General features: G+C 31.2%; 1 protein-coding gene and 1 long non-coding RNA gene across 14 annotated transcripts; one reads left to right on the top strand and one right to left on the bottom strand.

Moving 5' to 3' along the window:
- Positions 1-3,912: 3,912 nt before the first annotated feature.
- Positions 3,913-7,271, top strand: LOC18107813 (uncharacterized). 12 transcript variants are annotated; one of them, XR_008058030.1, is made up of 4 exons: positions 3,967-4,383; positions 5,214-5,245; positions 5,600-5,675; positions 5,930-7,271. XR_008058030.1 is itself a non-coding variant. In XM_052448971.1 (4 exons), exons 1-4 carry the CDS (start codon positions 4,268-4,270, stop codon positions 6,858-6,860), a joined length of 342 nt encoding a protein of 113 aa, XP_052304931.1. In that variant the 5' UTR covers positions 3,971-4,267; the 3' UTR covers positions 6,861-7,271. The 12 variants fall into 12 exon arrangements, 1 of the variants encoding a protein (XP_052304931.1); XM_052448971.1 differs by having other exon boundaries at positions 3,971-4,383; positions 6,743-7,271; XR_008058023.1 differs by having other exon boundaries at positions 3,968-4,383; positions 5,214-5,296; positions 5,600-7,271.
- A 2,164-nt stretch (positions 7,272-9,435) lies between these two features.
- LOC18107812 (uncharacterized) lies at positions 9,436-11,609 on the bottom strand. Of its 2 annotated transcripts, none has more exons than XR_002979039.2 (2): positions 10,593-11,609; positions 9,436-9,810 (listed from the first exon to the last, which is right to left on the bottom strand). It is a non-coding gene; the product is annotated as an uncharacterized LOC18107812 (long non-coding RNA). The 2 variants fall into 2 exon arrangements; XR_002979040.2 differs by having other exon boundaries at positions 9,436-9,752.
- Positions 11,610-13,767: the final 2,158 nt, after the last annotated feature.

The following is a 13,767-nucleotide window of genomic DNA, read 5'->3' as shown; positions in this document are numbered from 1 at the left end:
GCAAAAATATGACATCATTATTTCAATGAACAATGATTTCACTCAGACCCTGCAATGAAATTGTCTCCCTAATTAGCTTTTATTAATAAGCTAATCCAGTAATACTTATAATCGAACCAAAAAAACAATTAATTCGTTAAATACTTAAACATATAAAAAATAAATAAAAATAAAAAGTTTGGTGTTAGAAGTTAACTACTAATTTACGGAAACAAGAGACATGCCCGCTTGGTGTGTTTTTTTTCTCCCTAATGTTGATATCTAAGATAATTAAACATAATTAAGACGTGTTTATATCATGGTCAAATATAATAATGGGCTTTTTGGTAGGTGGACACGTGGCGTGCTCAAAACAGATTCAAGGATGATAGTAACTCAAATTTAATTTTAAAAGATTTTAAGAAGCTTACATTTAACTAACATAAATAGATGTGAGGGGTTAATCAAATTATTAGGTATTATTAATTAGTTAATTGATATATAAAACAATTAAGTACGTAATTGTTGATTTTACCCATCCCTAAATAGCACCGAATTTAAGTTACTTTAACCCGTTATAATTAAATCTAACATTGATAAATAAACTCAATGACTTGTTGACTCGGTTGCTAATCCAAGCCGAGATATAAATTAAAATTAGATGGAAGATTATGACTTAATAAAGTCAATAGATTAATCCATAACTTAATTAAAATTCAATTTAATTTTTTAAATATTTTTAAAATAATATTTTATTTTTTAAAAAAATATATAAAAATAAATATGTTTTGAATTATCTCAGATCAATCTCACGTAGCTCGTTAAACTAGTCACCTTGTTTTCGTTAAACATATTATTTACTTTTAGCATAAAAAGAAATGCATTATTTATATAGATAAACTTCAATCTAGATCCAACTAGTAACTCAGGCAGGAGGGAAGGTGGGGTCAACCTCGGTTATGTAAATGCAATTCTATGATCCAGTTTATTTTTACATTTTAAAAATATTTTTTTAAAAAATAAATTTTTATTTTTATTTTTTAACTGCTTCGAATTAATCTTTTTGATATTTCTAAATTATTTTGATATACTAATGTTAAAAATATTTTATTTATTTTAATATATTTTAAAATAAAAATACTTTAAAAATTAACCGGTACCACAACAATCCAATCACTAACAACAACTTATATTTCTTTAATTGTTGACCCATGACCCATGATAAAGACCATGGGTGCCATAGGGAGCAGGCAAACTTGGAAACAAGATGTGACCCTGAAATGAAATTCTCAACAAACCATTTGGCTTCACTCGACTACATATTGTACATGCCTAATAATCAGAAGGCCAAAGTCACCCTGATGTGATCCTCCTAATAATCAGAAGGCCACAGTCACCCTTGATGTGATCCTCCTAATAATCAGAAGGCCATCCTCTCATCAAATCACTATCATCATCAAATTAATGATGTTTAACCTTGTGATCACACCCATCTAAGGGCCCACAATCATTAAAATTAAGATTAAGTGGATGTATGATAATGCGGTGTTCTTATCTAATCAATTTTCCAAATATGGTTAGGTCTTTTGTTGGAAATTTCTTTCAAAATTCAGGAGAAAGAACACTTTTACAACAAGAAGTAAAGCACATCGTTGGCAAATACAGACTTGTCTCTTTTCTTGGATTCTTTCTGCGACTATTGTGAGAAAACTGGAGAAATCTTGTACATGTTTCTTAATGTGGGAATAAATTGTTCGTAAAGCACAAAAGTCAAGCGATCAAATTAACGGAATTGAAGCAAATTAGATTTAGATTTTGTTTGGCTATACTGTGTTTATAAATCAAGTAGTTATTGATTCAACTCGATACGAGTCAAGTTTTTTTTTAAAAATAAAATAAATATTAATTTGATTAAATTCAGGTGACTTAGTGAATCAGCTATCAACCTAGTTAATCTGACGTTATACAAGATATAATTCAGTTAATTTTAATATTTTTTAAAATAATACTATTTTCATTAAAAAATAAAACAAAAATATTTTATAATTTTTTATCCAATCCGTGACCCCATCAATAAACCGGTATCGATAATCATGTATCTTAGCCCTTGAAATATACCGCCGGCCATTTGAACCGTACTTCGAAACGAAAAACGAACTGAATATCATAAAACTCTGTGGATTATAGTAACAGTTTGGTAGTGAGGTGGACTTGACTGTAGTGGGTCTAATTTCTTAATAATTATAACACAAAAAAAATGTCCCTGTTTTGAGTATGGTGGGGGCCCACAACAAACTCCTCCGTCTCTTCCCTTTCTGGCCCACACCCTTAACATCGTCACCACACATCATGTGATCATCATCGTAATGTAATTCATGAATATATACATTTTATATTCCATATATATATATATATATATATATATATATATATTAATTGGAAAATCAAGGTCGTGAATCTCGTTCCGGTTTATGTTTTGTTTTCTCAAATGAAACATTATATATTGATTTTGAAGCATTTTGGGGTGCCGTTTTGAATTATATTTATTATGCAAATCGAGAATATATAAAAATATAGAACAAACATTTTATGAAGTTTTTCTTTTCCTTTTAGCTTTTTTTTTATGTACAATATTAATTCTAGTTAGCTAGGAAGTTTTAGAAAGATATTATGTATAGCAACAACCATAATAAAAACCAACTTGTATTTGATTATTGTCTTAAAATAAAAATAATAGATAAAAATAAGATAGAAATATATATAATTGAAGAGATAAATATTTAAAATAAAATAAATAGATAATTTTGATGAGAATTTTTGTACTTTAAACTAGAAAATATCGAAAAATATATATTTTTTATCTATAATATTTAAGCTGTTGTATTTTGAGATAATAACCAAATATTACCTGAATTTTTCCGTGTTGTGTCTTGAGATAATACCCAAATATTAACTAATTCTTTTTTTTTTTTACATGAATGATCTAAATCTGCATTAAAAAAATGTCTCCAACATGATTTATGAGGATCACGGGAATTGTTATAGATAGGTTAATATGTAGGATAAAGAAAAAACATAAAGATTGGGGGACGTTGAACAATCCACACCTTAAGGTACCAATAAAATAAAAAAGAGAGATCTAGCTCACATGGTTACATGTGATGGGGATGGGATGTTCTTGTCAATCTCCCCTCTTTTTTTTTTTTTTTCTTTTTCATTATTCAACAGACCTAACTAAATTATCAAATATCACTGTTTTCCTTATCTATTCAGATTTCATAATTTTTTATTTTGATGGCTATTATGAAACTTGGACCAACTTCATCGGTTTATCTAGATCTAGTCAATCTAAGACCTAATCTGGATTAATGTAACTATGTTAAAAACCTAGGTTGATAATGTTAAACTCTGTTGATTTTTTAAAAAATATATTTTTAAAAATATATTATTTTAATATTTTTTTTTAAAAATTAGAGTTAATCTACTTGGACCGACTTGTAACCTGAGATTTGCCTATCTCTAGACAGTTAATAACTATGATTCAGACAACATGATGAATCAAGCATCTAATATTTTTTTTTAGTTTATTTTTTTATTATCTTTTATATAAACATACATTTTGCGGGTTTGTATTCTAGCCTAAACTTCGTATAATTTATTTATGAAATCCAATTTTACAAAAATAAATCACTTTATAAAAATATATTTAGAGAAACTAATATTTAAAATCTCAATTTCAGGACTGAATATTAAATATTTAACAAAAACAATTTATACAATTATATATATATATATAAAGAAATTGCAAAATTTTCTTTTGTTTTTCTTTACCAATACGACTGTTTTATCTGTACCCCACTGCGCACTCACTAGTAAAAGTAGGCTTTTTGTGAGTAAAATGCGTTCTTGTGAGTGAAGGGAACCCTACTCTCCTTCTCTATAAAGCTGGTTGCAAGATATATATATATATATATAGATATATATATATATATATATATATATATGTTAGAGTGGTCCATGAGAATTTGTATGGGCATGCTCCCATCTCTCTGTTTCTCTCACTATATTTTCACTTCAACAAAAGAAAAATAAAGGGATATGAGATCTGAGAAGATTTGAAGGTTTTGTGTTTAATCTCGCAAGTCCTGGTCATGCTTTTCCACAGCTTTCTTGAACTTCTTTGCCTTGCTTAATCTGTGTATATATAGATCACTACATGTACAGCTCCTATATATATAAATATATGTATGTATAGCGCCATGGAAGCTCAAGAAAGCTGTGGGAGAACATGGCAATTCAGGATTTTTTTGGGCTCTTTTCTTGCTGTTACGGTCAAGACCTCTCCTTTCCTTCATGGAATGCATACAAAAACCTTTCATCTTCTTCCTCCCTGTATGGATCGTGGTAATTCTATGAATTCTCTTGTCATTTAGACCCCTTTTTTGCAGTTTTTTTAATGGTTTTCTTTAATTTTCCTTTAAGGAAAATTCTCTTGCAATCCATGACCATTTTTTTTTCTTGATAAAGATTTGATTTTTTGCGGAATTATGATCTGGGGTTTCATCCTCTATCATTTTCCTTTTTTTGGCTGTTGGAGAAAAGATAAGTTAGGCTTCAAACCATTTAAACCATGCACGAACAGGGTAACAGAATATTTTGCAAGTTGTATCTAGTTTTTGGAAATTGCTTTCCTTAAAATTAATATAAATCCTGATCATTGAATAAAGATTGTGAAAAAAAGGTTGAATTTTGTGTTTCTTGCAAAGAAGATTTCTACCTTTCCTTTTTATCGTTAATGATAATAGTTCTTCCTCTTGCCTTTTGGTTTATTTCTAACATGATCTCGTACATTTCCGTGAAAAAGGTTAAAATTTGTCACTCTCCCACTTTCTGACATCAGTCTTTTTTTACCTCTACTCTTTCTCTTTTCTGGTGGGATCTCCACAGTGGTGGTTGAGGACTTGTGCAATTTGCAAATCATACAATGGTGTATAATTCTGTGTGTAAATTATTGGGGTTTGCTTCCATTTCTTAGCTGTCTAGCTGATGGTCTCAAAACTTTACAAACCTACACAATTATCATCCCTCCTTTAGCCCTCTTTCTGAAAATATTATTGTCCTTTTGAATCTTGAATATCTAACTCAAAGCCTTTAATTTGTACTTGGTTCTGCATTGCAGTCCATGAAAATTCCCATAATTCTTACATATCCCTTTTGTTGATTTCTGTGTTAAGTTGCAGAGAATTATTTCAACTTGGAGTGGTTGGTGAGATTCCTAATTATCTTTCACATTGATCAAGAGCTTTCACTTCAAAAAGTAATTAATTATCATGTCATATATTATCAATTTTATTTTATTTTTAACAATTCCAAATTAACAGTTTCTGACCAAAACATAGCGAATCACAACATATATATACATGCTCTTTATAATATTTTGTTTTTGACACTATATATATATATATATATATATATATTTCAAAACTGTTTCAAGGCAAGTGTTAATTTATCATAGGCTAAAAGAGATCGTAGAACAATATTTGTTTTTTTCACTTTAGAGATCATGCAGTGCCGATTTTGTATCTACTATATATGATTCTTGGCATACTATGATGATCAGATGGGGTCCAGCCAATTAGGACAATCTACAACTTGCAAAACATCTCATTGGCTAATTACAGCCAAGGGAATGAAAAGTTAGTTGCCTCTCCTCTTGATTGTTAGCTGTTTCAATCACTTTATATATACATGCTCTTTATATTGCTTTGACAAGTAGCTAATAAGCTCATCATTGCAGACCAAATCAATATACTGCTCACCATCTTAGCTGCTGGGCTCTTTGCCTAGGTCTTAATTAAGCATGAGCCTTTGATTTTTTTCTAACATGGTAAACATAGAAGAATAGTTTAAAAAAAGGTTTTTTAATCTTTCTCTTCTCATACCTTGCAAGGATGAGCTCGTGCTTTGAAAGAAGAAGAACAACTACACCACAAATTAAAGCTAGCTGGCTGTGTGTTTATGGTGGATCATAATTGAAGTGGGGGAAAAGACCTATAAGATAAAAATAATGAAGCTTTGTTAAGGGAATCTTTACCTAATCCAAGACATGAAATGAAAAGGCCTATTGCTTTTAATGTCTAATATGAAAGAATGCTGATGCATAAGGGGGAGGTTCACCAAAGGTCCAAAACTAGTTTATAACTGGGCAGACAGAGGGGCATGGCAGATCTGAACACCTTAATAGAAATATTGTTATAATGCACTGCTTATAGTTTCTAATATTAGACCAATAATACTCATTTAGCATTCAAGATATGCCTAGTCGTCCATTAGTGTATATCCATTGAAGTCAGCTTTGTGGGATTATACAGCTAAAGGTGCATGGATTTTAATTAAAGCATATAATAAAAAACCAGAAATAATTCAGATATTTATGAACTGGAACACATATGACTTTTGGAATGCATGGATGTCATTGTTCATTGAGTAATACTTAAGCTAGTAGTCGAAGCAAGCTTTGTTTCTAAAAACAAGAAAGAATCTCTGAAATGCTGTCCCAACTATGGACAATCGTCCAAATTTCTTTGGTGGGATGACATTCAGGCTCCTTGCTTTGGCCATTAGGTATAGAACACCACTGTTTTTACCATTTTTCATACATGACCTGATTTCTCAAGTTAATGACTTCTCATATGTCCTTTAAAGTATTTTCTGTAGTAAATATGACTTCTTCTTTTTCTGGATGTGAAATGGGTTCATTAAGAAAATTCGAAAGATTTCACAAAAGAAGTCACCAAGGAGATGACTACCTAGCCAACCAAACAGACATATTACCACAAGAAAGGACCCTCCTTGTATATGAAGGCCGGAAAGCTAGCTGAAGAGATATGATATGGCAGCTAGGGCATCATGTCAAGGTACGTGTCTCCCAGCACAACAGTCTTTCCTAATAAATAAGGTGAAATTCTGTTCCATGAAATTAACTACTCCATCGTTTGACAATCATGTGACATGCTGTGTTTAAAGATCAGGTTCACAGTGGTGGAGCATCATCATTCAATAGCAGCAGATGATCTTCTATATGCTGATTTGAAGATATTATTATTATTATTATTATTATTATTATTTATGAATAAATGTATCCAAATTTAGGAAGACTTTTTCAGTACTGCGCACTTGATATTCAATTTATTTCTCTCTACAACCCATCTTGATTAGATTTAAATTGATGTATTCTATGTTCTTTTGACCTGCATTTAAGCAATAATAATGCTTGTACATGTTTCTGATAAGCCGAAAGTCATCGATAATGAATTAATGATGATAAGATGCCTACCGTCGAGTCATCGATAGTGAATTAATGATAAGATACCTACCGTCGAGCACTCCTACAAGAACAAAAATAGAAGACTTATCTATTAAAAGACCTTGATAGTCTAGATCTTCAAAAGCAGGGACAAAACCAGTATGAACCTTCACTGATCAAAATATAGAAGACTTATCTATCTTCAACCACACCCACAACATTGTTCTGGTGGAAGACGTGACATTTTAAGCACCGAAAATAATAAAGAAGATGTGACATTTCCTTTGAGAGAGAAAAAATGGGTTATGGCTAATATAATTAGGATGGTAAAACTGGTCCCTACTAATTTTCCTAAAAGCAGAAACATATCATCCAATTCGGATGAATGTAGCCATGAAAGTATTTCATTATCAAATAATTAGCTTTAATTTAAGCCTACTAATTGGATTTTTCACTTTGACCTTAATTTTATACGCAACTCTAGGCACAATTACATGTACAGAAGCGATCCGATTTGCTATAAAGAAAGATCAACTGTGTCACGTAAAAGGGAAATGGCAGGGCAAAGCAATAACATAGCTCTCTTCCCATGTGGTGGGGAAATGGAACAGTGCCGTCGCTATTGATATATAAAACCATTGCTGCTCTACGATTAGAACAATAGGACAGGAAGCATATATACATGAAGTGCAAAAGCTAGCTTTACCTTTTTATTTGATGTGAGAGTGCATAACAACGATAAATGACAGCAACTTTAGTGACCCTTAAAGGAGTGTAAAATAGGGGAAAAGTTAGGGTGAAAATTGTGTGCTTACAAAAAAAATCAACAGCCATGAATGATCAGTCCTGTGTAAAAGAGAGGAATAATAGTGTTTATCCATCTTACAATACTCAGTGTTGAGAATTGATTTCAGTGTAGACGACAATGATTCTAATTTTGAGATTTTGGTGTGCCAACGAAATCAATTTCCATAAGGATACAAGGGAAAGGATATGATTGCTTACAGATTATAATCTGTACTGACTCCCTCCTATTGGTTTGAAAGTAAGAGAAATGGAGGGCACAAAAAGAAATTCTCTAATAAAAGAAATGCTGGCAGACATGCATGAAAATGCAGTTGAAAATCTTGAAACTAGGCACTGCGCCCTTAAATATAAAATAAATAAATGTAAATCCATTAAAAACAAAGCTTTTGTTTAGTTATTATTGTCATCCTACAAGCACAATTTCTAATTATCTTATGAAATTAAAATTATTAGTTCTTACTATAAAAATAAAGAATGCAAGAAGGAATTTTTTATTAATATTATTAAAACCACTGCTGTTTAATTTCCCCATGCAGTAATCGGTTTGCATCGATCTTTCCATATAAAAAAATAAATTTGATTTGAAAAATAATTCTCTTTATTGTCTCAAAACAAACGAGATAATAAAGCTGATCAATACCTTTAAAATAATTGAAATTAACGATCAAATAATAAATTTAAGAAATAAGACAAAAGTTACAGCACTATAGGAGTAGAATGTGCATCGGGTTTTATCAATTATTTTATTTTTGATTTAATATTCTTTAATTCCCACATCTCCTTCCACAGTCACAAAGCACAAGAAAATCTATAGCTTTTCCAACTCTTTCTCCTCTAAAGAAAAGCTATTGTCTATTAGACCAGACAAGCCAGCACCTATCTGTGATCCCAATTGTTTTCCTTTAAGCAAGCATGATTAGTGGAAATAATGAACATGTCCCCTCTAAAAGTGAAGGTAACAGATGGTAATTAAATACTCATGCCACTAATGAATTCAAGAGAATAAAGCGAAAGGCCATCCTTGATTGATTATTATTGAATTGCTTACAGCTAACGAAAGTTAAAGACTGGTGATCAGAATATTTATGGGTTGGATTAGCTGGTCACATTATGTAATTAAATTGGCCTGAATATGCAATCATGAGCCGTTCAATATCCATAAAAAAACATGAGAGGTGGTCTACTAATAATTTGTGGATCGATTTAGGTCCCCTTTGATGTGTTCTTACAGCTAAGTTCATAAAAGACTAGACCCAACTTTTTTATCACCATAACGTTTCTTTACATTGTCAGAATCTTCTGCAACCGGAAATTAGGTATGTCATCACAGTAAAACATTCATATGGCTCATTGAAGTCGAACCATCTATTATTGTGTTCATGCAAGATTCATTTGTACATAGAAGAAAGATATATTGTTTCTACTATCCGAAGGAGAAGGGCATGAACATACTATGATCTGATTGAAAACATGTGTGTCAGCCCTAAAAGGACAGGGCAATATTTTGTTCTCTTTAGTCCCCTATGGATCATACTTTTCCTTGCCATTTTATTAGTTGCCCTCCCATCGAAGTTTGGAAAAGAAAATGAAGAGGGAAAAAACCCTAATCTCTTTGTGCGCTTCATGCTCACGGGTCAAGTTGTAATTGTCAATCCCGACTCTGAAATATTAAGATGGGTTAAACTTTATTTGGCCACTCCAAGAGCAACTGTTCATGGCTAATTAATATGAAGAAAATATATACATTAGTCACATTTATACATTAAAAATCGAGATTTAGTAATATAACGCAAGTTCTTTTAAATGTGAAGCAAGTGTTAGAAGTGTGCTCAATGGATTCTTGATTGGTGATGAGCTGACTATGGTCCCGAGTCCAATAAATCTTCCACCTATCATTATTAGCACTCGATTTAGTGCTGGAATTTGTGGTTTGATCAAGGGTTTTTAGGTGAGGGTTAATTCCAAACTGAGAAGGCAGTAGCAACCCTTGTGGTCCATAGCTAAAAAGCAAGCCTGAGTTAATTTGATCAAAGATAGATACCATACTCAAACCTGATTCATACACTACACAAAGATAGAAAAATAATTGTACAACATATTAATTTATATTGAACAAAAAACAGCAAAGCATTTCAATAGCAGACTAGATATCAACCTCATGAAAAGGAATCTGTAGGTCAGATGTTTACAAAAAGACTATTACTGTGTCAACCGACACAGTACAAACACGGATTAATGGGCGATCGAAAGATCAAGTGATGCTCTTTTGATCATTTAATAGGAATTACTCCAAACTTTTATCCGATGAATCTTAACGTTGTCGGTAGCCAACCTGATGTGCTTCGGCTGTAATTTCATCTTTTGTCATCATTTTTTACATCATCAATATTAAAATACATAATCCAATCCATAATATATATGTGTACACACACACACACACACACACACACACACCCTCTTTCAAGAATCGTGTGTGTTTGTGTTCTTGAAAAGTGCATACCCGATAAATCTTTGTTTGTGTGGTCTCTTTTTGATGCAAGTGCAAAAGGAAGGACACTGCTGGCAGGAAGCTATGCATCCAAAATACTCTGTAAATTAACATGAGAGAAAATTCTGTAGTGATGTTCTACAAGTATTAGCTCTCTGGGAATAATAAAATAATGCACTTGTTAAATCATGAATAGATAAGTAAAAATGATGACTGGTTAAAGAACGGAAAGCCCTTTAATTTGAAGTAGCCATATATCCCTTCTTGTTCTCCTTCAAAGCATGAAACTTGCGAGAAACAAGAGATTGAAAGATTCATAAGAATATTTGGAGGCATTAATTAGTAAAAAGAATATTAAAAAACCCTAAACTCAATTGGGATCCAAGAGATCATTCATCAAACAAAAAATTCAAGAAAGTTTAGATGATAAAAGAACTCATACACCGATCATTGATACCGAGTCCGACGAAGACATAGCAACTTTCTTTGATCCTGTTTGTATCTTCCCACAGCTTTATTGAACCGCAGCAAAAATGAATACAATGTCATATGGTCATGGCATATCGCACAACAACATCAACATTAATCTAATAGGTGCAGTTCAAGAAAGCTGTGGAAGAATACAAAGAGGGTCACGTACAACCACACCAAAAATATATTGAGAAGCTTCAAAGCTCTCCATGAAAGGGCTACATACAAACACACCTAAAAATAGATTCTAATAGCTTCAAAGCCCTCCAATGAACAAACCCTAGAAAGTTTTCTAAAGAGAAAGGTCAAGAGGGCTAAGGGAGAAAGAGAAGTCAAATATAGAGATAAAAGAGAGAGATTGAAAGGAGGTGTAGTGTGTAGGTTTAGGGTGAGAAAGGGTAGTATTTATAGGGGATTTGAGGTCCTTTTTACTGCCAATCCCAAGAAGAATATTGGGCCTAAGTTTACTGAAACATCCCACCAAACTCCATCGTTTTTTCTCTTGCAATCACTAACTTCTAGCCTTCTGCTACTATTTTTTTCTTCTAAAAGCTGACTATTTTCTTGATCCAATAAATTGTTTTGATTAAAATATCAAAAAGTACATTATTATATGTGCGGTTCAGATGCAAACAGCCGGATCTGATGGTGGCGGTTGCCCTTGTGGGGGCACATACACGAGTCCCACTTCAGATCTGTCCATGCGTTGGAAGAATAGTCTAACCCCTACGCGCTTCCTAGTTTCTTTCTTTCCATCCTCACTCAGGAGAAGAAAGTCTAAAGATAGAGGAAAAATAGTCTAACTTAAATTTATTTCTTCCTTTTAATGATCAACAAAGAAAATCAGAAACTTTATAACAATTTTGGTATTAATTTGAGAGTCCTCAAGGAATACATACCTTGTCGATTAAAAGTTTAAATTTTTTTTTAACCATCTAGATGGTGGCCCAGTGGTAAGAGCTTGGGACCAAAAGTTTTGCTCCCCCTGTGGTCTCAGGTTCGAACCCTGTGGTTGCTCATATGATGGCCATTGGAGGCTTACATTGTCATTAACTTCAGGGCCCGTGGGATTAGTCGAGGTGCGCACAAGCTGGCCCGAACACCCACGTTAAACTTAAAAAATAAAATAAAAAAAAAGTTCAATTTTTTTTAGAATATGTATGCATCTTAGGTTTTACTAAGGATTATTATTAATTGAATTTTTTATCTTGATCATTCAAATTAAGAATGTGTAGACACCCACAAATTTAGTAAAGCTTGCTAGTGATTAATTAGAAGTGTTTTCAACATTAAACTCTTGATAATTAATTTAAGTTGAGAATTTAACTAACAACACTTTAGTAAAACTTGCATCCTAAGAAATTAAACTTGAGAGGTCGAGTGTTATTATCTCATGATTTGATATATAAATTATATTTAATTCATCCCGAGTTTGTTTATATATTGTCTTGAGTTGTTTAATTTTTTTATTATTTTGGAAAAAAATAAAAATATTTACCTTGATTATTTTTTTAATGCGTTTTAATTCATTAATTTCTTTCTTTTATTCATTAAGAAATAGTTAATAATAATTACCATATTAATTTTAATACGTGGGAGACATAAAATAACTTTAATTTGATAAAATAAAATCAAGTAAATGATACACATTGAATTTATGTCTATGAAAAATGTTAAGTCTCTTCATTTTTATTCTATTAGTATTTTGTATGCCAAGTAATTCTTGGTGTATAAAAAGTAAGATTTTCTTTTGATTTATAATAACAGGAAATGCCAATTATAAAATCTTAAAAGCTGTTTGTTTTTGTGGTTGATTTTGCTTTTAAAAAAAACCATAGAATTATTCTACATAATATTCGAGATAGCCTTTTCTAAATCCTGAACTCTTAATTATTCCATATTTTTCCATCTTTAACCTTCTAAGTCCTGGAGCGTTCCATGCATGTGAAAGATTTGAATTAATGTTTCGATCGACAATCTCGTTAATTAATGTTCTAGCAAATCCCATTCAAATAATAATAAATAAAAAACAACTCTTAATTTAGTTCCAAAAATGATGTGATTTTTCTCTAATTGCGCATTAATATCGCTTCTTTATTTCCCTCTAAATTAATGATATCTTTCATTATCACCCAAAAAGAAGAAGGAGTGGAAGAAAATTAGGTGGGAGTTATTTTCTTTTTTTATTTAAAATCATTCACACAGTCTCTGCATTATTAGCGCTTATATAGTTTATTTAATTCAATAATTAAGTACATGAACATGTACAAAAGAGGGAAGACAATATAGTAGAGACAAGACATGACAAGATTTGTTATAGGATATCTAATTCATACTTCAATTGTATTACTTTGCGCATGCTGTGTTTGGTTTAGATATATATATACTAAAGACATTTTTTCCTTACTATTTTTTTAAAATATAAATATTTTTTAAAACACCCTTCTGCATGTTATAAAATTAAAAAATGTATTTTTTTATTGATATATGTTACAAAAAATAAATACAGTTCAGATTAATAAAAACCCAAACCTTTGTACCTGATCATATTATGCATGCTATGGTATATATATGTTTTAGGAATTTTTTACTATATTTTTCTAAAAACATTTTTAAATTACTATAGTTCTTCAAGTTAATAGTAACAAAATATAGTTTAAAGTGAAATAAATGCATAGTCATCATTGTATTTTTCTTGTCTTTGTATCTATTTTAA

The sequence above is a fragment of the Populus trichocarpa genome, chromosome 18 (assembly GCF_000002775.5).
Source record: "Populus trichocarpa isolate Nisqually-1 chromosome 18, P.trichocarpa_v4.1, whole genome shotgun sequence".
Classification (NCBI taxonomy): domain Eukaryota; kingdom Viridiplantae; phylum Streptophyta; class Magnoliopsida; order Malpighiales; family Salicaceae; genus Populus; species Populus trichocarpa.
Note: the sequence above shows the minus strand (reverse complement) of the source record. Positions and strands in the feature narration are given on the sequence as shown.

Excerpts from the sequence above, each read along its gene's own strand:
- LOC18107813 (XM_052448971.1), top strand. The coding sequence starts at position 4,268 with ATGGCAATTCAGGATTTTTTTGGGCTCTTTTCTTGCTGTTACGGTCAA. Across the intron at positions 5,246-5,599 it reads ATTTCAACTTGGAGTGGTTG|ATGGGGTCCAGCCAATTAGG; the intron begins GTGAGATTCCTA and ends TATGATGATCAG. Across the intron at positions 5,676-6,742 it reads TACAGCCAAGGGAATGAAAA|AAAATTCGAAAGATTTCACA; the intron begins GTTAGTTGCCTC and ends GGGTTCATTAAG.